The sequence below is a fragment of the Notamacropus eugenii genome, chromosome 3 (assembly GCF_028372415.1).
Source record: "Notamacropus eugenii isolate mMacEug1 chromosome 3, mMacEug1.pri_v2, whole genome shotgun sequence".
Taxonomy (NCBI): Eukaryota; Metazoa; Chordata; class Mammalia; order Diprotodontia; family Macropodidae; genus Notamacropus; species Notamacropus eugenii.
In genome coordinates, this window is record NC_092874.1 from 426,059,571 (window position 1) to 426,084,332 (window position 24,762).

The window sequence follows — 24,762 nt, forward strand, 5'->3', positions numbered from 1 at the left end:
TCCCCAAAATGTGTGTCTCATTCTGTCCATCACCTCTCAGTCAGGAGGCTCCACCTAACTTTTCCAGTTCTGATGACAGTACTACTATCCTCCTGAATTTGTTGTTCAGGTGTGTTTGACTTCATGAGTCCCATTTAGGATTTTCTTGGCAAAGATACTGGAGTAGTTTGACATTTCCTTCTCCAGCTCATTTTACAGATGAGGAAACTGAGGCAAACAGGGAGGGTTAAGTGACTTGCCCAGGGTCACACAGCTAGTAAGTGTCTGAGGTCAAATTTGAATTCAGGTCTTCCTGATTCCAGGTGGGGTGCTCTATCCACTGCACCACCTAGCTGCTTCCTGAATACTCAGGATCAAAACTCTGCAGTAATCTTTTCTCTCTTCCCTCACTCCACCCCTTCCAATTAGTGGCCAATTTCTTTTGATTCCTGTTCTATAATTTCTTTCAAATTTGTCGTCCCCCTTCTATTTCCTCTGCTTACATCCAAGGTAAGACCGTAATTCCTTCTCATCTAGACTATACGAGAATACAGTGCTGAACTTAAGAGAAAAAAAGGATGCTCAGAAAAGTCCATGATGTAGAGGCAATTCCTATTCAGGCCTGGGCTGGAACAGATCAGTGGTAAGGTCTCTTCTCGCTGGGGGCATGCTGGTGATGTTTAACAAGAGAACTCTAGGGGTTGTGGGAGTGGGAATATATGTGCTCATGCACATGCGTGTGCACATGCACACACTTTTAAGTTCCATTGTTAACACTCATAAATCTAGATAATCCATAAAACAATAATTCAAGCCTTGATTGGTGGAGATTGCCAATTTCTGGAGTATAAATGCTCACACTGAAAATTTAACAATGGGCTCTCTCAAAGTGGTCAGAGCTGTCTCCAGCATGCCTTTGCTTCCAGCTCCAACTCTCTGGTCCTATATAAATGTGAATTATTATGATTTTATCTCCACCTGACTGCAGTGTCCTAACTGGCTGTCTTGTTTTTAGACTATCCCCTCTTTCACAATATTCCTGAATAATCTTCCTAATGTACCATTTTCTGATCATATCACTCACTTCTCCACTCAAAGCTTTCTTCAGCTCATTTCACAGGTGAAAAAACTGAGGTCCAGGAGTAAGGTCCCAAGGTCACACAGGAAAGAAATGGCATCATTGGAATTTGAACATGTGATCTGACTCCAAATCCTTTTTTTTCTCCACCACATCATTTTATATAATTTTGAGGTTTTCCAAGTCTTTACATGTAGGTTTGGAACTTGGAGGAGGGAAGGAGGAATGGGGGAAGGTTAAGATTAGAAATACAGATTTGGGAGTAGATAATTAAAGGCATGATCATGGATGAGGTCACCAAGGGATCAATTTCTTCAGTGTCTACTTTAAGATGACTCTCTATCCATCTCCTCACCCCCATCACCTCAGAGGAGGAGATGCCTTTCTTCCTTTCCTCCTAACCCTGCAAACACTGGCTTTCTTGATACAAGCCCCTCCTTCCTTACTCTATAGACTAATCTTTCTCTAAATCAGTGTCTCCTCTCCCCTGGCTCCTTCTCCTATGATCATAAACATCTTGTTTCTTCTTATACTAAAAATTGCCGTTCAGTCGTTCAGTCATGTCGGACTCTCTATGACCCCATGCACCATATCACGCCAATAATGTCCACAGGGTTTTCTTGGCAAAGATACTGGAGTGGTTTGCCATTTCCTTCTCCAATACTAAAAATACCTTCCCTCAATTCCACTGAACCCTGTTTTCTTTTTAGAAATCCAAATTTCTTGAAAGAAAAGTTTGCTGTTTCACGTTTCTCACTGTCTACTCACTCCTCAACCTGGCTTTCTCTCTCTCTCTCGCTCTCTCTCTCTCTCGCTCTCTCTCTCCCTCTCTCTCTCTCCATGCCCTCCCTCCACTACTCACATGAAACCAATCTCTCCAAGGTCCCTAATGACCTTCAAATCCAATGACCTTTTCCCAGACCTCATCTGGGAAGTATTTGGTGCTTCCTCTTCTCTTGTATAGTCAGCTTCTCTATCTCCACTGTCTCCTATTTCTCTTGTCTATTAACTGTAAATCTACTACATGCATAGCTGTAACTAGGGTAGAGTAATTGGGCTGTTGATCCAGGGTGTTGAAATCTAGATATTACTGACAGAACTTTTACTGCTGAAGAGATCAACAGGGTTGAAGAAAGGTTTTTTAGGAGACCTGAAAGAATTCAGCTTAGCATCTAGTTAGTTAGAATGATTAATTTTAAAAGGAAGCCCACCATTACTCCTTAGGCAAGGTTTCCCCCAAATGTGTCTCACCTTGATCCTTTCCCCAGCATCTGCCTCAGTGTCCCAATGGTCTGTTCCACCAAAGAATCTTGTGTCCTGAGCCTCTCTTTTCCTCCCTCATCTACTTACTTTATGTTACTGCTTGCCCTGGACACCAGAATTGCTAGTTCTACAGGATCTAGTTCTCAACTCTCTAGTACTCTCCCAAGTGGTACTGTGGAAAAGAGTCCTGGTTCTGGGGTCAGAGGACCTGGGTTCAAATCATAACTGATGACTTCCCTGGGCTTCAGTTTGCTCACCTGAGATCCTTTAGAGAACCTGTGATTCTTACATGTTTCATTCATTCTCACTGCTTCTAATGGAAACCTCAAATTGCTTCCTATTCTCCAAGTTCTCTGTAAAATGAGGGGTTTTAGATATTTTGAGAGTCCAAAGACCAGTGATAGCAACTCGCTATAACAGTGGTTGCATCCTACTAAGCTCTGCTTTCACAGCAACTCCTCAGGATGGTTGAAATAAGTGAAATCAAATGAGATGATCTTTGTAAAGCATTTTGCAAACCTTAAGATGCTGTAAAAATGCTAACTAGGATTACCCCATTTTACAGATGAACAAGTTTAAGCTCTGAGAGAGGAAGCACTTTGCCAAACAAATTGGCAATGGAGAGAGGATTAAGTTAATTCAGCTCTTTGGACTCTAAGTGAATAGTTCTTTCTGTTGTGGCAAACAGACAAGCAGAGAGGAGGAAGTCATGGGGCAGAGATGTGGGAGAACAGGAGGGAGCTGTATGTAGTCTGGGGAACACAGGAGAAGAGAAGAGATGAGCCTGCCACCTAATGCTGTGATGGGGTCTTAAGCTTGGGTTTTTGTTGTTGGAATTTTGATAGAATTGGTTTTCTTTGTCACTCTATGAATTTCATTTTAAGGATTTAAAAATATGGTTTCACAAGAATGCCAAAGGGGTCTGTAATATGAACAATGTTAAGAACCCTTACATTAGATAAATATTTAGATAAGGAGATGGAACGGGACGGAGCCGTTGGGAACCGCTTTTGAGGACCCTGAAAGCAACTCCAAGTATTGGGAGAGAGGTGTGGCCAAGGGGAAGAACCCTGAAGTTGGACTCTGATTCTCGCCTTTGAATCCCAAGCTCATCTACTTCTTCCCAGGGTGACATTAGGTGAAAGGCCTTCCCTCCCTCTTGGTTTCTATTTCCTTTTTCTGAAAAATGAAGAGAGTATAAACACAATGATGTCTAAAAACCCTTTCCAGCTTGGAATCCTGCAATCTGAAAAACAGAATTCAGGGAAATAATGAGGACTTCCTTCCCTATCGTCATTCAACCAAGAGCATGTTGGTTGATGTTTAAGTATCAGCTCTCTGGAGAAAAAAGGATGCACAACATAGTTTAAAGTTTATTCTGCTTCACTAAAAACATAGGAAAGGAAAGATGTCTTCACACAACCATAACTAGGAATATGAGGGGAAGAGACCTAGGATGAAGGCGTGTGTGGGAAGGGGTGGGAAACAGGGGTTATTATTAACAATTGAGGAGGGGTTTAGAGGGTCCTGTGAAAATAGGGGACAAAAGAGGATGGAGACTAGTGCTGAGTTTCCTTTGGGAGTGGCTAGCAAGTACATCCTGCATGTACTGGCATCGACTTCACCATGGATACCTGGCATGGTGTTAGTGCCCAGTCCAGGCACCTACAGTTAGGCTGTTTGCTCTGGTGGAAAACCAGAGTCAGAGATTGGGGTATGATGGCCACATAACCCTAGGGATGGAGCCCAATGGCCAGTTGCTGAAGGTTGCTGTATGGAAGGCTGGGACCGGAGAGATGTTATGGGAGAAGAAAGCTTCCTTGGCGCCATGATGGTTCTAACTGATGGCTCTGCTTCTGGATTCTCTGGGCTCTCCCCTCTCCAGACTCCTTCACATTGCTCTCTCCACACTTCCTGATGCACATCTAAGATCACATCATTACTCCTCAGTTCAAAAACTTTCAGGGGCTCCCCAAGGTCTCACTGAAAAAAACAGAAATTTGTGATCTGGATGTTGAAGGATCTCCACCATCTGGCTCCAACCTGCAGGATGCTCTATACTCCCATCCCGCCAGCCTACTGGCTGTTCCCAAAATCATGTTTCTGGAGATCACCGACACCTACTATATGCTTCTTTTTCTTTCTTATTTTGTATGTATTTCACAGTACCTCAGACTTAGAACAGCCTTCTCCCTAACCCACTTGAACTTCTCTGGCCAGTGCTTTTACTTCCCACAGACTAAGACTGTGAACATGTTTCCGTACCTCTGTTCTATATTAGTGTGCCTAAATCTGTTTTTGTACTTGTGATCATGTCTGTGTGAATATGCTAGTGTGTATATACCCCTTAGTGTATGTGTGTACATGCACATTCATGCCTGTCAGTGTGCATGAACATGCAGGTTAGTGTCTATACATACATGTTAGTGCCTGCAATGTAAGTGTTCATACATGTATATTAGTGAGTATAATGTATGTAATGTATATTAGTGTGCATGCACATGTATGTTGTACCTATTATGGTTGTTGGTATGTTTACAATGTATATTAGTGTCTGCATGTGAACATACATATTAGTCTGCATATGCAGGCGGATGTGTGAACATGTATGTTAGTGTCTGCACAAGCATGTTATCTGCTATAACAAAAAGCTCCATTTCCTCACTCTAGGCATTTTCAATGACTGTCCCCCATGCCTGGAGTTTCTTCCCTCTTCATCTTGGGGTTCCTTTCTGGCTTCCTTCAAGTTTCAGTTAAAATAGCACCTTCGACAAGAAGCCTTTCCCAGTCCTCCTTAACCTAAGAGAAGGGAATATTTAATAAATGCCTACTGTGTGCCAAGCCCTGTGCTAAGTGCTCTTTATCTCATTTGATCCTCACTATAATCTGGGAGTAGGTGCCATGATTATCCTTATTTTTCAGTTGAGGAAACTGAGACAAACAGAGGTTAAGTGACTTGGCCAGGGTCATGCAGCTATTGTCTGAGACTGGATTTGAACCCAGATCTTCCTGACTCCAGGTGCAGTGTTCTATCTTCTATGCCACCAGCTGCCTTCTCTCTAGCAGCTGTCCCCAGTTCATTCTGTTTGTACATAGTTGTCTGCCTGTTGTCTCCTCCACTAGACTGTGAGCTTCTTGACAGCAGGGACTGTCTTTTGTCTTTCCTTGTATCCCTAGCACTTGGCACCATGCCTGGCACACAGTAGGGGCTTGATAAATGCTGCTCACTGACTGGTATGTCTGCACAGGCATGTTAGTATGTTCAGTGTTAATGCCTGTGTTAATGTACCTGTGCTGGTGTACTAGTGTGAACTGTCCCTGTGCCCGTCCTGGTGGAGGTTGGTAGTCTGGCTGTGCCTGTGCCCATTTCAGTGGGCATTCCTGTGTCTGTATCTCTGCTGGGGTTTTAGTGCATCACGTAAACCTATGTCTGTGTTGTTAGGGGTTGTGTCTACACCTGTCTTTCTATGTGCTGGTGCCTGTGTCTCTACTTGCATCTTGGTGGTGTTGGTGTATTGTCTGTACTTGAGCGGGACTTGTACACACGCGTGTGTGTGTCCTTGTCCAGGACTTGGTGCTACTCCCCCACCCCAATGAGAAGGCCCTCCCCTGCACATACGCTTGAGTTAGTTCAGCCCTACCAACCTGCCCTGACCAACCCAGCCCTGCTCATTCCTGCCCAGCCCAACCCTCTTCAGTCCTGCTCTGCCTAAGCCTGCTCATTCTTGCCCAACCCAGCCCAGCCCAGCCCAGCCCAGTTCTGCCCAGCCCTGCTCATTCTTGCCCAGCCCAGCCCAGCCATGCCCAGCCCAGTCCTGTCCTGTTCAGCTTTGCTCAGCTCAGTCCAACCATGCCCAGTTCTGCCCAGCCCAACCATGCCCAGCTCTGCCCTTCTCATCCCTACCAAACTCTGTCCAACCCTGCCCATTCCTGCCCAGCCATGCCCAGCTCTGCCCTGCTCATCCCTACCAAACTCTGTCCAACTCTGCCCATTCCTGCCCAGCCATGCCCAGTTCTGCCCAGCCCAGCCCAACCCTGCCCATTCCTGCCCAGCTCTGCTCAGCTCAGCTCAACCCTTCCCATCCTTGCCCTACCCTTCCCTGCCCATCCCTGCCCAGCTTTGCCCATTCTTGCCCAGCCCTGCCCTCCCTCGTTCTCCCCCAGCCAGCCGCCCCCTTGGACGAAGGTCGGGAGGGAGCTGTCTACAGCACTGCAGCTCGTTCTACAGTCCTCTCTCCATCCTCTGCCCAGACCAGTCCAGTTCGCCCTGCCGGGAGCCTCGCGGGCTTCATTCATTTCCTCCCATTAGTGGGAAATGAGGATATCCGGTGGGGCTCCCCGGGACCCCCGCGGCCGACAAACCTCCCCCTGACCCGGAGAAGAACAACAGAGCCGGCGGGACGGGCTGGGCGGGGGGCAGAGAGAGGGGAGACGGGAGGGGCCCCCGGGGCACACAGAGCGCCACCCCCAACCAAGGGGCTAGGACTGAGGGACCATCTGTCCAAGGGGGGACTCTCTCCACCGCCCCCCACCCAGGGCCGCTCCCCACATTCCATCTTGTACTCACTAATCTCCCCTCCCCTCAATCCTCCGGTGGCCCTGCCTCTCTTTACCTCCTACCCTCCCGAACTCGGGGAGGGGAGAAGAGAAAATGGTTGGACCAGGAGCCCTCCCCCCCCCAGTGACCTGGGCCGTTTTTCCTAAAATAGCCTCCCCTGAGCCCTCCCCAGCCGGCTGGCTCCAGTTACTCTCCCTAATTCCCTGCAGCTGCTCCCCCCTCCTTTTCCCGGCTTTCATTTTCCGGCATTCCTAGTGTGTGGGGGGCACATACATCAGGGGTCTGGGTAAGGGCCATGCCATGTCCCTGGCTACATGCTGCCTTTCCATCCCACACTTTTGGAGGAGGGGGAAGATGGGGGTCCTTTGGGGTAGATACCTTGGTATAGTTGGGGTGTAGGGAAGAACCTTGAGTGGTTCAAAAGCAACAAGGGACAGTCATTACAGGACCCCAACCCAAAGGTTTCTGTTCTGCAGGGGTGAGCCGATGGACCTGTGAAAGATGCTGTTAATGTCTCTGACATCCTGGGAGGCTTACAGGGGTTGGGAGAGAAACCATTTCTTTTTCTTGACAAGGGAGAGGAGGCGGGATAAAGGAGTGCAGCCAGGCCTCATGTTCCACTATGAGGTGGATGAGTCAGGAAACACGGTCCCTATCCCACTGACCCCAGGAAGACAAGACAATGGGATGTAGCTGAAAGATTCCCAGTCTGAAGAGCCAGGAACCCAGTTCTGCCACTTTCTACCTTCAAATTCTATTACTAGGATCCCCTGACTGAAACACAGAAAAGAGGCCAAAAACAGAGGCCTTACCTCCTCACTCTTTCCCCGCCCCCATGTCCAGTTTGTTGCCAAGTCCTGCTGATAATCTCTCCCATAAACCCCCTTCTCTCCTCTGATACTGCCCCAACCCTGGTGCAGGCCCTCATCATCCCACAACTGGACTATGGCGATAGCTGCCTCACAACTCTCTCCCAACTCCAATGCATCCTCCATTCAGCTGTCAAATTGACCTTAAGGTGCGGGTCTATTACACACCTCCAACTCAATAAACTCCAATATTCCTATTGCCTCCAGGGTCAAATGTAATAATCCTCTGAGGTTTGAAGCTATTTATAATCTGCTCCCCCTACCCTACCCCTTTCCAGTCTTCTTACACCCCCTCCCCCCATGTCCCCAATCTGCCATCCACTGACATCAGCCCTGCAGTTCCTCACACAAGACACTCTATCTCTGGACTAGGGCATTTTCTCTGACTGTTCCCAATTCCTGGAATGCTCTTTCTCCATCTCTGCCTCCTCTCCTCTCTAGCTTCTGTCTCAGCTAAAATCCCACCTTCCGCAGCAAGTCTTTCCTGCTCCCCCTTCATTCTAGGACTTTCCCTCCATTGATTATCTCCAGTTATCCTGTATGTAGCATGTTTGTACAGAGCTGTTCCCGTGTGGTCTCCTCCATTAGCCTGTGATCTCCTGGTGAGCAGGGACTGTCTTCTGCTTTTCTTTGTACCCCTCCAGTGCACAGCACAGTGCTTGGCACATAGTAGGTACTTAAGGAATGGCTATTGACAGATAGTGTGTAGGCTCATAGGATGGGAAATGAAGGCTGGACTGGATCAGAATCAAATCAGAAAACATTTAAAGTACTTTGAAAATCTTACAATGCCATGTAAATTATTATTACAGCCAATTTGAAGCACCCTTCTTCCCATTTACAAAGGAGGAAACTGAGGCCCTGAGAGGGAGTGACTTGCCTCAGGTCACACAAGCAGTCAGTGGCAACAAACCGAGCTCCAAACTTTGTCCCATTCTCTGCTCACTTTACCCTGATGTCTCAACCCTAACTCTAACCTTCTCACCTTGTGTCCTAGATGATAGCGTCTTTGTAAAATGGGGAGGGGGAATGGTGGAGGGGAGGAATGGGAAGATGGGTGGAAGGGGAGAGCTTCACAGTTACTTCTAGCTCTAATTCCTATAAACCATTTTCTTAGATTTTCAACATTCAATGCTTCCAAGAGAGTTAGCTGTCTTGGTCTTGGGAGCTGAATGAGGCCACTTGGGAGGCCCAGAACTTATCAGAGAAAAGACCTGGCTCAATCCATTGGGATAATAGGAAGGTGACAGACCTTGAACTCTGCCAGAGGAAACGTATACCTCCTATACAACAGCCAAACCTCTCAAACAGATCTCAGAAGGGAAACACTAAGGGATAGGCACAGGGATGCAAAGACAGAAGAGGTATTCTAACACACACACACACACACACACACACAAACTGGGCCTAACAGAAGGGCCCACAGAGTCTCCCATCCAGGATCCCAGCTCCTACGCCTTGAACCCATACTTGTCTCTGAGTGTTTGCTGGGGTGAACAGCCCCCAGTGTCCCTCATTTCTGACAGTCTCTGCTACCCATGAGGGAGGAGGAGGAGGCAGGAGCGGGAGAGAGACTGTCTTAATTAAAATTCTCCCTTTCATCCCAGTAATTACTCTCAAACAGGCGACAGCAGCCACAGCCACAATTGGCACCCTGCCAAACCAGCCAATGGGATCATCAAGAGCTGGAGAAACAATTCATTTGGGGAGAAAGCCCTAAAATCCACTCTAGGAGAAACAGTACCCACCCCTGATTTGAAGCAAGAGTTAAGAAGAGGAGACACAAGGGGAAAGAGAGGGAGAAAGGAAGGGAGGGAGAGGGGAGAAAGGAAGGGAGGGAGAGAGGAGAAAGAAAAAACAGGGAAAGAGCAGGGAGGTGATTTTGAGGGGGAAAGAGGAAAAAGGGAAAAAGAGAGAGGAGGAAAGAGGAAGAGATGAGAAAGGAAGGAGGGGAGAGAAAAAGGAAGGAGTAGGGATATGGAGAGAGGAGAAAGGAAAGGAGGGAGAGGAAAAGAGGGAAGGAGTAGGGAGATGGAGAGAGGAGAAAGGAAAGGAGGGAGAGGCAGAAAGGGAGAAGAAAGAGGGAAAAGTAGTAAAGGAGAGGTAGAAAGTTGAAAAGGAAGACAGAAAAAGAAGGGAGAAAAGGAGGGGAAGGTAGGAGTACAGGATAAAGGACAAAGGGAAGAGAAGGAAGGATGATAGAAAAGAGGGAGAAGGAAAAAGGGAAGGGGTAAAGAAATGAGGAGAGTAGAGAAAAGAGAGGAAAGCGAGGGAGGAAGGAGGGGCGAAGGGCTAAAGGGAGAGAGGAGGAGGCAGAGAGAAGGGATTGCCCAACCAGGGGCCGCTGTCCATTCCGAGCTCTGACAGCCCCGACACTGATGAAAGCCCTGCAGCCCGGGCAGCGCAGCCCTGGATGTGATAACGGTGGGGGCGGGAGAGAGCGAGGGGGGAAAAGCCAGGAGGAAATCAATCTAATTAATGGCTCTGCTCATTTATCGGGGGCAAATGCTAATTATTCTTTTTAATCACTTTTCTGCCGCAGTCTCCTGCTTGCTCACTCTGGCATTTTTTCCCCAGCTCTGCCTTCGTTTGAGAAGTTTGTGACGAGTAACTGTCACCCTGGGCCTATAAATGGAGAAGGAGGCCTGGAGGAGAAGGGGGTGGGGTGGGGGGACTGAAGGGGAGAAGACAGCGAGATGGAAGAGGGCTGGAGTGGGAGAGAATGAAGACTGAGGCTGGCAGGGCCACGGAGGCCAGGTCTCTGTGTGTGCCTGTGTGTTCATGTGTGTGCATACATGTGAGCATGCATGTATGTAGGCGTGCAAATGCATATGCATGTGCATGCTTGGCACACATGTATGCACGTGTTTGTGTGTGCAAGTATTGGGCGAATGTGTGTATGTACGTGCATGTATGGTTAATGTAGGTGTGCAAATGTATGTGTTCATGCACACACTGCACATGCATGTATGCATGTATGTGTGCATGCACATGTGGTTGATGTATTGCACTACATGCAGTGCACAGATGTGCATGCGTGTATGTGTGTGCGTTGTGTGAATGTGTGTATGTACATGACTGTGTTAATATATGTGTACAAATTTATGTATGCATGTAGGCGTGTGTGTGTGTGTATGTGAGGACTGTCCCCCTCCCTCCTGGATCCTGCATGGAGCCACAAATGAAGGAAAACTAAGGCAGCCCTTCTTGGGTCAAAGAGTACAGTGGCTTCCATCCAATAATAATGCTGTAATAGCATAGAGATATATTTCTTGGAGATTTGCAAAGCATTTTACAGATAGGCTCAGCTGACCCTCACAACAGCCCTGACATTTTCCTCATTTTACAGATGAGGAAACCAAGCCTGAGAAACTTTCAGTGACGTGCCCAGTCATTGAATTGGGCTCATACAGCTGATTAAGGGTTTGAGGCAGGATTTAGAGCCCAGTTCTTCCTGACTTCCAAGCCCCAAGCTCTCTCCAAATTGCCATCCTAAACTTTTCTCCACCCCCCACTCCATGTCACTCAATGGAATATCCAGAGCTATCTTTCAAGGGGTCAAGGCATTCTTGGATGAGGGATGTGGATATATACCCCCCTGAGTAGTCATTTCAGTCTGACAGCATTCATCTCCCTTTGCCAGCTCCTGGAGAGTGGGGACTGTCTTTTGACTTTCTTTGTATCCCCAGTGACTGGTACATAGTAGGATTACTTTGTCAAATAAGCATTTTATTAAGCTCCTACTATGTGCCAGGCACCACACTGAGTGCTGGGGATACAGAGGCACAAATGAAAGTCTCTGCCTTTGAGGAGATTGTCAATCATTCTGCTCCAAACTCTCTTTCTGATGCTAGCAGTCTTCCTCCCCAGATCAACTTGCATTTAGTTAGAATTTATTCTGTGTGTACTTTGTACGCATCTGCATTAGCTCCTCCAATAGAATAGAACCCCCCAACCCTGAGGCCAGGCCTGTTCCATTTTTGGTTTTGTACTCTCAGCACCTAGCACAGAGCCTGAAACAAGAAAGGGCTTAATAAATGATTGTTGGATGATTGATGGATTGATTGATGGAATACAGTCTTTGCCTGAAGTATTCTCAGTTCCAGCCACATTGCTGATACAGCATTAAGCCTTTGCTTGAGGTCCAAGTCTTTCTGGCTCCAGCTGGGGTATGTGAGGTCCAAGTAGGGGAGCACTAAGCCTTGGCTTGAGTTCCCAGGTGTTTCAATGATAGGAATTGGCAGTGGTTGATGGGTAAATAGTGATGAATTCCAGAGCCAAGCCAGTTGTTGCAGGAACCAGGACAATTGAGATAATGTACTGTATTGAGAGACAGTGGTAGTAAGAGTCGGGAGGCAGGATAAAAACAGCAAATGTAATAGTGAAGAAACTTAGACGAGAGAGAGAGACAGACAGACAGACAGACAGACAGACAGAGGTGGAGAAGGGCAGTGGGCCCCACACTGGATTCTGGAGTGGAAAGAATGATGCACATGGCAGGGCCTTGCCTTGCTGGTTCCATGAGTTTGGTAGGGCTATCATTATTTTTTTTTCACACTTTTCTTTTTTTAAAATTATTTTGTTTTCAGTTTTCTACTATCACTTCCATATATCTTAGATTTTTTTTCCTTTCCTTCCCCCTCTTTCCCCCCTCTTTCCCCCCTCCCTCCCCCCTCCCTCCCCTAGATGGCATGCAATCTTATATAGGTTCTACACATACATTCTTATTAAATACATTTTCACCTTAGTCATGCTGCATAGAAGAATTAAAATGAATGGGAGAAACCATAAAACAAAACAAAACACAACACGAGAAAATGGTTTGCTTCATTCTGCGATCCAATTCCATAGTTCTTTCTCTGGATGTGGAAGGCATTTTGCCTCAAGAGTCCATTGGGAATTTTTTAGGTCCTTGCATTGCTGTGAAGTACTAAGTCTACCAGAAAAATTCCTTGCATGCTGTAGTTGTTACTGTGTACAAAGTTCTCCTGGTTCTGCTCCTTTCATTCAACATCAGTTCATATAAGTCCTTCCAGGCCTCTCTGAAGTCTTCCTGTTCCTGAAATAAAGATTATTTCATTACATTCATATATCACAACTTGTTCAGCCATTTCCCAATTGAGGGGCATCCCCTTGATTTCCAGTTCTTGGCCACCACAAAAAGAGCTGCTATAAATATTTTTGCACATGTGGGACCCTTCGTCATTTTTATGATCTCTTGGGGATACAGTCCTAGAAGGTGGGTCAAAGGGTATGCACATTTTTGTAGCCCTTTGGGCACATTTCTAAATGGCTCTCCAGAATGGTTGGATCAGCTCACAACTCTAGAGCTATCATTATTCTCTCGCAGGTGGGCCTTGGAAGGAAGTCCTTTTTTGTTTATTACATACTTTTAAATAAACCTCTTCTACATTTAAATTCTTCTGTTAGCTTGAGAGTTTGCAGGAGACTGGAGGACCCAAAGAGAGACAGGTACGAACTAAATTCAGACATTCCTCAGGTTTTCTTGGGTGGGGAAGGAGAAGGCAACAAGCCTTTAACAAGCACCTACTGCGTGTGAGGCACTTTACAAATATTCTCTCATCTGATCCACACAACAAACCTGTGATGTAGGTGCTATAAAGCAATACCCATTTTACAGTTGAGAAAATTGAAGCAGAGGACAAGTGACTTGTTCAGGGTCGCACAGATAGTAAATGTTTGAAGTAGGTGCAAAGTGAGCCATTGTTGAAATATTATTAAGAAACTTTCCTTGGATCTGGTTCGGTATAAACCCCAAACTGTAGACTTGGCTATGGGTTGCATTTTGAAGGCTTCTCCCAGATTACTGACATGGGTAGGTGGAGGCAAGATTGCCTGTACTATCCAGAAACAGAATCCAGCCAGCACAGGGGCTGGCATGAGCCTAGAGGGCATGGAGGTCATTCTGAGGCCTTTCACCACCCTTTCCTGGGGCCTTGCTGCCTGGATTCATATAACCCCATGCAACAGGGATAGAGAGGCTTGAACATACATAGTGGCTTGCGTTAGACAGTGAATCCTGAGCAATGGTTGTATTTCTGCTGCTTTATGTAAAGTAACCGAGGCATGTACCTCCGTACTCCATGAACGGGCTATCTCCGTATATTTGGATGTTCCCAGGAAAGGGGTGGAAGCCATTGGGAAGGTGGGCACTACAGCACCTGGCATGTTTGGGTCTGGTCATACTCACCTGCCCATTTACACATGGAAAGAGAGAACCTGAGTGCCACCAAGACCTAGAAGATGAGGTGGGTAAAGGCTGTGCCCGGACACCTCCAGCCTGGATTCTGGTTCTCCTTTTTTCTCTTCAAATGGTGCCTCTTTCATTTCCTTCCCTTTAGGCCATTAGGAACTCCCTCCCTCCCTTCCTTTGTACCTTCTTTCCTTCCTCCTTCTCTCTCTCCAACCTCGTTCTCTTCTTTTTTACCTCCTTCCCTTCTTTCTTCTTGTCCCTCTCTCCATTTGTTTCTCTTGTTTTTGCTTTCTTCTTTTTTTCCCTCCCTCCTTCCCTTTTTCTTTCTTTCCTCATTCCCTTCTTTTCTTCCTTTTCTCCCTCCCTTCTTCTTTCTTCTTCTCACTTCCCTTTTCCCTTCCTTCCTTCTTCCCTTCCCTTTCTCCCTCCCTTCCCTTCCTTTCTTTCCTTCCTTTCTCACTTCCCTTTCCTTCTTAGTTCCCTCCTTCCTCTCCCTCTCTCCTTCCTTCTCTCCCTTCTTTCCTCCCTCCTTCTTCCTTCCTCCCTCTCTTCCTTTTTATTCTTCCTTTTCCCATTCCTCCTTTCCTTCTTTCCTCCTCTCCCTTCTTCCCTTTTATTCCTTCCTTCTTTTCCCCCTTCTTTCCTCCCTCCCTCTTCCTTCCTCTCTATCCTTTTTTCCCTCCCTTCTTTTCCCCCTTCTTTCCCTCCCTTCATCTCTTCCCTTCCTCCCCTTTTTCCTTCCTTCTCTCCCCCCCTCCCCAGCCCTACACCTCCTCTCAGGAAGGGGTCTGAAAAATTCATTACCATTCAGATATCAAAGACTGATACCATTTAATGCTTGACCTCTGTTAAATGGAGCTGCTCTTTAATAGGAGATTTGTCAAAGAAATTCAGCTCTAATAGTGGAATTTCAGGCATTGGTGAGTTTTGTGGGGAGTTCTGGGTTCTGGGAGGAAGGAGCTTTTCCATGGAGTCCATGTAAGGAATGGATGTTCCATGAAGAGTACTCAAGGGCAGCCCTGGGTACATATCATGCCGAGATGCATTTATAGACTTGTCTCATGCACACAAACACATGTAGCATTTGTGCGCATCCCGCCCCTCCCCTACCCACACATAATAAGAGACAGAAAGAGGAGAGAAAAATGTTTCTTCTCCTGATACATCCCCCCTGGCCTTTCCCTTTTACTTCACTTTATCTATCAAAAATATATTAACCCAGAAGCCTGTTTCCATCAAAGTCTCGATTCCATGGACATTTCCAGATAAGGCTTATCTTATTCCTGGTGCATTAACAACTGCAATCTTAGGGCCCTGCCAGTCATGGGCTCTGCTCTCCCCACTCCTCACTCATGGGGGGTTTGCTGGGCCTGGGGCAATGACTTCGTGTACAGGCCATGGTGGGCAGGGCCGCCCAGAGAGGGGCATGGGAGGGCCTACTGGGCTAGAGCTAATCCCTTCTCCCTCCCCTGTTCCAGCCCTGGTGTAACGGGCCCACCCAGGGTGGGCATGGCATTTTTGAGGAAACAAACTAGCATGCAGCCACCCACTAGGGAAGCAGCACGGTGTCCTGGAAAGAGCCCGAGATGGGCACTCAGTGGTCCTAGGTTGGAATTTTGACTCTGGGACTTTGGAGAAATCACTTCATGTCTTTGGGGCCCAGTCTTCTCATCTGTAAAATAAGAAGGTTGGATGACAATCTCTAACATCTCTTCTGGTCCTAGGTCTTGTGACCCCTTCCTGAATCCCAGAGGGTCTTGTCATTCCTGTGCCTGAATTCATGGGGAGATTCTTAACCAGATAAGCATCCTCTCCTCCAGGACTGCCTTTGAAAGGAGTCTAACTCCAAAAGAGCTGGTCTTTATGGAGCCTTGAGCTTCAGGTAACCCTGTGTCAGGCTGCCTAGGAATCATCAAGGTGGGGAGTGAACAGGAGAGGGACCATTCACCTCTAAGATCCTTCCAAGATGGCAGCTCACAGCCAGGTAATCCTGGAACTCAATGCAGTCTTTGCAGAACTGCCACTGATCACAGGAAGAATTAGATCTCGAAGGCATTTTGGAGCTCATCTAGTCCATAACTCCCATTTTACAGATGAGGAAAATGAGGCTCAGAATACAAAGCCAAGCTGAGATTGAAGTCCTCTACGCACTTCTCACTCTAGCACACAAGTTGCTTTTTAAGACCTCAGAGTTGTCAGGGGCAGGGACTGAGTCCTCTTTCCTGTACCTCCCTCAGGAAAGACTCTTGCCCAGCTGGCTGCTGGCCCATATGCCCTGATGGGTTGCCAAGGAGAAGGCTCTGCTTCCAAAGCAAGTCAGCTTCCACCCTCCTCTTCACTGACCCCCAAACCCAAATACACCCTAGTCTCAAGGAATGCAATTGGAGAGCGATGCCTGCTTCTCAGATACAGAGGCCAGAAAAGATGGTAATTTGAAATGTGGAAAATCATCCACAGAGACTTGCCCATCTATAGTGGGACATACCAGTGTCTTAGAGATGCCAGGCCCCTCTGAAGGAAGTTGTGCCTGTGGATGCCATTAAAGTGTATGTACGTGTGTGTGTGTATGTATGTGTGTGCATGTGTATGAACATACATGTCTGCACTCATGCATTTGTTCACACCTCTGTCTTTATGTGCATGTATGGGGGGTGCCAAGGTGGAGACAAATGTAACTCATCTGACGTGGGGGAGTTCAGGTTCATATCGGGGACCTATAATGTTTCTAACTTTTTGTTCTCATACAGATAAAACCTGGAAACTGTAGGATCTGCAGGGTGCAACCCAAAGAGTAGCCTTGATAAGTGGCCCTTAGAACAATTCCTTTTACACCAGAGGACACAGAAAAAATTTACCTCTTAACTCATGGAGAATCAAGATTCCCTGTCCTCCAAATTACCTCTCTCCTCCAGGATCTTACAAAGTCCCTATAGCTTGAGGTTCTGTCCCAGGTGGGCTCCAAGGAGGGGCTTCCTCCGCTCAGGCCTCCACCCTGCGTTCTCTGTTTGTACTGTCACTTATTTATCACCAGCCCCACTATGGTCACTGCACAGCATGTAAACCTTCAGTATGCTACTGCTGTCTTTTCTCCTGCGAAGACTGGTGGGTTTTCTCTCCAATGAAGTCAACTAGGTGCTCCGTACTACTGGGCCCTCATGTTTCGCTCTACTTTAGGACATGGTACTCCTTGGTTCTTCTCTAGCCAAAAATGAAACAAAAATCCTTTGAGTAACTGGCCCATTAAGCAATTACCCTGGAGCTCCAGGGACTAGCTGTGTTTCTGCCTTTTTATACCTCTGGGGCCACAGGTATCTCTGACCTTTCAAAATCTGTTGTTTTCTATTCAGGTCCCAACCTCCACAAAATGGTTTTTCCAGGTAGTGATGGATACAAGTCTGGATGGATCAAATGGGTCTCCATTTTCTATTTCATGGCAGATCATGGCAAAGTTGTCTGGTCTTGTCTTCCTATCTCCAAGCACCACCTAGAGAGTCTTTTGGTTTTCAGAGAAGCATGCCTTCTCTCCCCCACCCCTCTCCTTCCTGTAGGAAACTAGGATTGGATGATGCAAATTACATTGGGATTCTTCCTGAAGATCTCCAAAAGAGAAGGATAAAGTTGGCAACCCCCAAGGTTGCCTGCAGTGCAAGAGAGGGTTTAACATTTTTTTAAACATATTTTTTCCCCAATTAGAAAATTTCATCCGCTGCAATTACATCGAATCCATATGCATAGTTTACATAAATGTCATGAAGTACAAAGCCAAATTACATACATACATACATACATTATATAATTATATGTACTATTCCATGGGATCAACTGTTATGGTGGGGGATGATGTCTTCACTGAGCCTGATTCTTTGACCCTCCCATGCTCTGGTCATCCTGTTCACCAGAAGATACAACCAAGGTCCCTCTGGGAAGCAAGTCATTGAAGATCCCAGACATTCCAGGGAAATATGCTGAAGTCAGTTAACTATTTGGTATAGGGTAGCTCTCCATCAATCTGATATCTTGTATCTCTTCCAGGAACACCAAGATTTGGTAGTTAGAGTTCCTGACACTGAAATGTTTTGCTAATGTTTTTTCCTCTACTTTCTCTCCTGAGCCAAGTCTAGGCAGGGCAGTGGGCCTCTCTTAACTGGTTTCTCAAAGTGATTGATTGTGCCATGGGTCTCTAACTGTCTTCCATCCTCTGAAATTCCAAAGTACAGGTCAAAAGGCAGCTGTTGACTCTTGGAGTGAAGTCTTCAGTGGAGTTCTTAAGTGGCATTTTGGAAATGCTACATGAGGACTTCATGAAGTTTACTGATTGGGCCTGAACATCCCATTTCCCTTTCTCCCCACCTATTTAGTAGGGTACAGTTCAAATACTCTGAGGATAATATGGTAGACTCCTTAATCCATGCCAGGCTGAGAACATCCTTGAGGAATTGCTCTCAAAATCCTGGTCTGACAAGGATAACCCACATTTCTTCTAGGAGCACCATGACCACTGTGGAAGCCCTCTGGTTACTGGCTGGGTAGGCCTTTGCATATGCTCCAGATCCTGTGACCACTGTGGAAACCCTCCAGTTGCTGAATGGGTCAGCCTTTACATAAGCTACAGGTCCATCTCCACTAGGATGTGGCTCACTTTTTTTCTGATGTGATTCCAGGGATGGGAAATCTATACCATATATTCCAAAGTTTGCCACCATTATGTTTTCTATTTAAGTGGCTTGCATTGCTTTCCTTTGAACATAGATCTTTTACTCCTTGTACCCACCTGCTATCATTCAAGGCCAGTGGATGCTATTTCATACCAATTTCAGGATTTGGAACTTAGCCTCAGTTGTTCAAAGTCACCACAAAAAGGCTCTGGGTAGCACTAACTGCCATTTTACTTTGTTCATGGACTCTTAGAGTCTCTGGTAAGCCATCACAGAGCTCTGATTTCTGTTATTCTTACAATGGTAGGTTGACCTTTGGGGGAGCCAGACCTGATTCCTTGTGGGGAAGGGTCATGTCCCTTCCTCTTGGATCCTACTCATGGATCCTCATCCTGGAGCTGAGTTTGTCATCAACTGTTCTGGTTCAATCTGGATTTTGAGGATTGACTCAGAACAGTATAATTTACTTCCATCAAAGTCATATTTTCCAAAGCACATCTCCAACCCCTGGCCATGTTTTTCTGTGTCAGGGCTCTGTAACCCTCTTGGCATGGTTCACCTTTGTCCACTTCTCACTCAAGTGACCATCACCCATGGTTTCTGATGTTTGGGGCCTATAGGGCAGGGCATCTATACCTTTATGGATTCTCCTAGGCTGGTAAGGGATACCAAACTCTTAGTTGGTCAGGACAGCTGCTCACTGTTGGCTGGTAGCATCCATTTTAGCATTTGTCAGAATATTGTTCAAATTCTATACATCTGACAGTCTTGGGACATTTCAATATCAGCCAACTTTAAGGTCAAGAACTCCAAAGGACCCCATGATGGTTGGATTTGAGTTCTTCCAGATGCTTCCTGAAGGTCTCCTTTTGGAGAGAGTGGATTTTCAGGCCTGCTCTTAAAGCTGAGGGAGTCATAGCATCTGTAGGCATCTTTGCCTAGGCACATCCTACATCTCAGTAAAGTATTGACCCTTCCCCAGACTTTGTGTAAAGCATTCTTCAGCTAATTCTTTCACTCCTCAGGTAGCAGTCCCCCAAAGCCAAACTCCTTTAAATCCATCTCTGAGTCTAAGGGACAGGAGTATTACATTGCCATAAATCTCTAGGTTCCTTTCCAACCCTGAATTTTATCCTCCAGCTAGACGGTCTAGTGGATGGAGTCATGAAGACCTGAGTTCATATCCAGCTTTCAGACACTAGCTGTATGACCCTGAGCAAGTCACTTAACCTCTGCCTGCCTCTGTTTCCTGAGCTGTAAAATGGGGATAACAATAGCACCTTCCTCACAGGGCTGTTGGGAAGATCAAAGGAGATAATACTTGTAAGGGCTTAGCACATAGTGAGCACTTCATGAACACTTGTTCTCTTCCCCTTGTAGAAACTTGTTTATCAAAGACATGACTGGTCAGTGTTTTTTAACCTGAGTGATTGCTTGAAATCTTCCTTGAGCACTCAGAATAATTTGGTCCCATTCAACAAAGAAATCCTGAAAATATTGGTGTCTGGATACAGACAGGATACAGAAGGAAAGGGGGCAGCTAGGTGGAGCAGTGGATAGAGCAAGGGGCCTGGAGTCAGAAAGAACAGAGTTCAAATCGAGCCTCAGGCACTTACTAGCTGTGTGACCCTGGGCAAGTCACTTAACTCTGCCTCAGTTTCTTCATCTGTAAAATGAGCTGGAGAAGGAAATGGCAAACCACTCCAGTGTCTTTGCCAAGAAAACCCCACAGATGATACTGGTGTGCTGTGGTCCACAGGGTCACGAAGAGTTGGACACAACTGAACAACAATAATACCATGGAGGAAATAAATACAGCTTTTCAGGGTTGCCCACCACCTCTTTGGGAAATTCTGTTATGGACGGTCCTTTTTGCCAAGGACACAGAAACTCAGGTTTTCTTTACAAAATGACTGGAACCTAATTGTTGCTTGAAATCCAGTGTCCTGCATGACAAGACCCTCTATGATCTTTATCATCTGCCATTGTGGCACAGGGCCTGGAGTCTGGACAGAGTCCTCAGGGTCATTGAGCCTAGCTTTAGAGCTGGACTGGAACCTTCTCACTTGACAACTGAGGAAACTGAGGCACAGAGAAGTTAAGAGACTTGCCCAAGGTCACAGAGGTAATAAGTGGCAGTGTTAGCATTTGAACACAGCCCTGATTCCACATGCAACGTTCTTTCCACTGCGCCATGCTGTCTCCAGTTGCTGGGGTTGGGGTGAATTTTCCAGGGGCCTGGAATAGGCCTAATCTCTGCTACTATTTCTTAACACTAGCCCTGGGAACTTTAGCCTCTAGGACACTGGTGTCAAACTAAGAGAAATGGAAACTATACAATATTATCTAGGTTCCGATGCCTTTTTTGTGGGCACTTCTGCTTAAAAGACCAGTAACTGATTTTCCTCATGAATGTATCCATCATGTAAAACTCCATTCACAGCTGCAGTAAGGTACACACCCCAATCCCCCAGCTGTGCTGTTTGGTTAGAGCTCCTCGAACCCTGAACCTGGGCCTTTTTGATCCTTGAGAAAGGAGAGTGAAGAAAAGTCCCGGCTCAGACTTGGGGGCCAGTCCTTCCTAGTCTTGCTCAGTCTCTGTTTTGGTCTTGGCTGCCCATGCCTGAGTAGATTGGTCAGGCTGGTCACTACTCCAATGACTCTCTTTGTCCATAGGCCTCCATTCTTTCTAATCAGGTGGATCTCTCCTGAGGAACTGAGGTGTTGTTTCGGCTGCCATAACAACCATTCATTACCTGAAGGTGCCCCAAGCCCTGTGAGCCTGCCTGGCTGCACTCATCCTCCAAGTCCTCTGCCTCCCATCTTTGCTTTCTGGAGTATTCCCAAAGGTTCAAGCCTTTGTATAATGCATGAGACCTTGGCTTCCTCTTCTTTGTGGGTACAGTAGAAAGAGCACCGACTGCCCTTAGAGGACTGAGTTCAAATCCCCCCTGCCTGTGTGACCTTGAACAAGTCATAATCTCAGTTTCCTCATCTGTAAAATGAGGAGGGTCATCCTAGATGGCCTCGGAAGTCCCTTCTACCTCTACATCTGTGATCTTAAGGTCTCTTCATTCTCTATACCTGACAATACTCAAGTGAAACAATAGAAGGGTCTTCCACCTTCAGGATGTGAGGAAGGTCAGAGGCAGATTCCCTCAAGGTTTCTAGGAAGTGCCTACATTTTTCTGCCTCAGTATAGCCACTGCTGTGATTCCTCAGTGACCTGATCTAGGTACTGTTCCAAGGCTTCCTCAGTGAGTAAGTGAATGCTCCCCTCCCTACAGTGATAGCAGCCCATAGAGAACTATCTTGGGCTACCTTGCTTGGCCCCAGGGCCTGCCCCATAGCCTGAGCCCATGACCTGCTGGCATGTATATATCTGCACTTAACGTGCATATATAGAAATTATGATTAAGTCCCTCTGTCTCACTCTCTCTCTCTCTCTCTCTCTTCATATATATATATATATATATATATATACATACATACATACATACATACATACACACACACACACACACACACACACACACACACACACGTTTTGTAATCAGGGATTTAGAACTGGCCTTTTTTCAGTTTCACTCTCCATGATCCCATTTGGGGTTTTCTTGGCAGAAATTCTGAAATCGTTTGTCATTTCCTTCTCCAGCTCATTTTACAGATGAGGAAACTGAGGCAAACAGGATTAAGTGACTTGCCCAAGGTCACACAGCTAGTAAATGTCTGAGGCTGGAGTGAACTCATGAAGATGAGACTTCCTTGACTCTATCCACTGGATGCTCTATCCACTGTGCCACCCAGCAGCTTAGAACTGGAGGAGACTGTTACTCAGTGAACTCCCTTATTTTGCAACTGAAGAACTGAGGCTCAGGGAGACAAAGTTAGAGAACCCATCGATGCTGCCTCCCAGCAGAAGACCCATTTTCAAATCTTGACTCTACCACCAGCTGCCTAATGACTTTGAGAAGCCATGTAACTGCTCCCCGTTTTTGCCTTCTCTTGCCTACCTCAGCCTTGTGTTCGTAGAGTATTTCACAGTGCTTTATAATATTCTTTTTTTTTTTTTACAATTGCAAAATCTTTTTTTTATTAATTTATTTAACTTTTAACATTCATTTTCACAAAACTTTGGGTTCTAAATATTCTCCCCATTTGTCCCCTCCCCCCACCCCAAAACACCAAGCATTCTAATTGCCCCTATCACCAATCTGCCCTCTCTTCTGTCATCCCTCCCTTCCCTTGTCTCCATCTTCTCTTTTGTCCTGTAGGGCCAGATAACCTTCTATACCCCTTTACCTGTATTTCTTATTTCCTAGTAGCAAGAACTGTACTCGACAGTTGTTCCTAATACTTTGAGTTCCAGCTTCTTTTCCTCCCTCCCTCCCCACCCATTCCCTTTGGAAGGCAAGCAATTCAATATAGGCCATATCTGTGTAGTTTTGCAAATGACTTCCACAATAGTTGTGTTGTGTAAGACTAAATATATTTCCCTCCATCCTATCCTGCCCCCCATTGCTTCTGTTCTCTCTTTGGATCTTGTCCCTTCCCATGAGTGTTGACTTCAAATTGCTCCCTCCTCCCCATGCCCTCCCTTCCATCATCCCCCCCACCCTGCTTATCCCCTTCTCCCCCACTTTCCTGTATTGTAAGATAGATTTTCATACCAAAATGAGTGTGCATTTTATTCCTTCCTTTAGTGGAATGTGATGAGAGTAAACTTCATGTTTTTCTCTCACCTTCCCTCTTTTTCCCTCCACTAAAAAGTCTTTTGCTTGCCTCTTTTATGAGAGATAATTTGCCCCATTCCATTTCTCCCTTTCTCCTCCCAATATATTTCTCTCTCACCACTTAATTTCATTTTTTAAAGATATGATCCCATCATATTTCATTCGCTCTCTGCTCTCTGTCTCTGTGTGTGTGCATGTGTGTGTGCGTGTATGTATGTAATCCCACCAGCTACCCAGATACTGAATAGTTTCAAGAGTTACAAATATTATCTTTCCATGTAGGAATGTAAACAGTTCAACTTTAGTAAGTCCCTTATGACTTCTCTTTGCTGTTTACCTTTTCATGCTTCTCTTGATTCTTGTGTTTGAAAGTCAAATTTTCTTTTCAGCTCTGGTCTTTTCATCAAGAATGCTTGAAAGTCCTCTATTTCATTGAAAGACCATTTTTTCCCCTGAAGTATTATACTCAGTTTTGCTGGGTAGGTGATTCTTGATTTTAGTCCTAGTTCCTTTGACTTCTGGAATATCATATTCCAGGCCCTTCTATCCCTTAATGTAGAAGCTGCTAGATCTTGTGTTATCCTGAATGTATTTCCACAATACTTGAATTGTCTCTTTCTAGCTGCTTGCAATATTTTCTCCTTGACAAGGGAACTCTGGAATTTGGCCACAGTGTTCCTAGGAGTTTCTCTTTTTGGATCCCTTTCAGGCGGTGATTGGTGGATTCCTTGAATACTTATTTTGCCCTCTGGTTCTAGAATCTCAGGGCAGTTTTCCTTGATAATTTCATGAAAGATGATGTCTAGGCTCTTTTTTTGATCATGGCTTTCAGGTAGGCCCATAATTTCTAAATTGTCTCTCCTGGATCTATTTTCCAGGTCAGTTGTTTTTCCAATGAGATATTTCACATTATCTTCCTTCCATTTTTTCATTCTTTTGGTTTTGTTTTGTGATTTCTTGGTTTCTCATAAAGTCCTTAGCCTCCATCTGTTCCATTCTAATTTTGAAAGAACTATTTTCTTCAGTGAGCTTTTGAACCTCCTTTTCCATTTGGCTAATTCTGCTTTTGAAAGCATTCTTCTCCTCATTCACTTTTTGACCCTCTTTTGCCAGTTGAGTTTAGCCTATTTTTCAAGGTGTTATTTTCTTCAGCATTTTTTTGGGTCTCCTTTAGCAAGGTGTGGACCTGCTTTTCATGCTTTTCTTTCATCTCTCTCATTTCTCTTCCCAGTTTTTCCTCCACCTCTCTAACTTGATTTTCGAAATCCTTTTTGAGCTCTTCCATGGCCTGAGCCCATGGTATATTTATTTTGGATGTGTGGGATACAGAAGCCTTGACTTCCATGTTTTTCCCTGATGGTAAGCATTGTTCTTCCTCATCAGAAAAGAAGGGAGGAAATATCTGTTCACCAA

General features: G+C 45.8%; 1 protein-coding gene across 1 annotated transcript in view; it reads right to left on the reverse strand.

Annotated features, from left to right (window-relative positions):
- Positions 1-12,466: 12,466 nt before the first annotated feature.
- Positions 12,467-24,762, reverse strand: part of EEFSEC (eukaryotic elongation factor, selenocysteine-tRNA specific) — a 344,545-nt gene continuing 332,249 nt past the window's right edge. Inside the window, exon 7 of the mRNA XM_072598318.1 lies at positions 12,467-12,806. Within this exon, the coding sequence (XP_072454419.1) occupies positions 12,766-12,806 (41 nt within the window). The 3' untranslated portion in view covers positions 12,467-12,765. The remainder of the gene's footprint in view (positions 12,807-24,762) is intronic.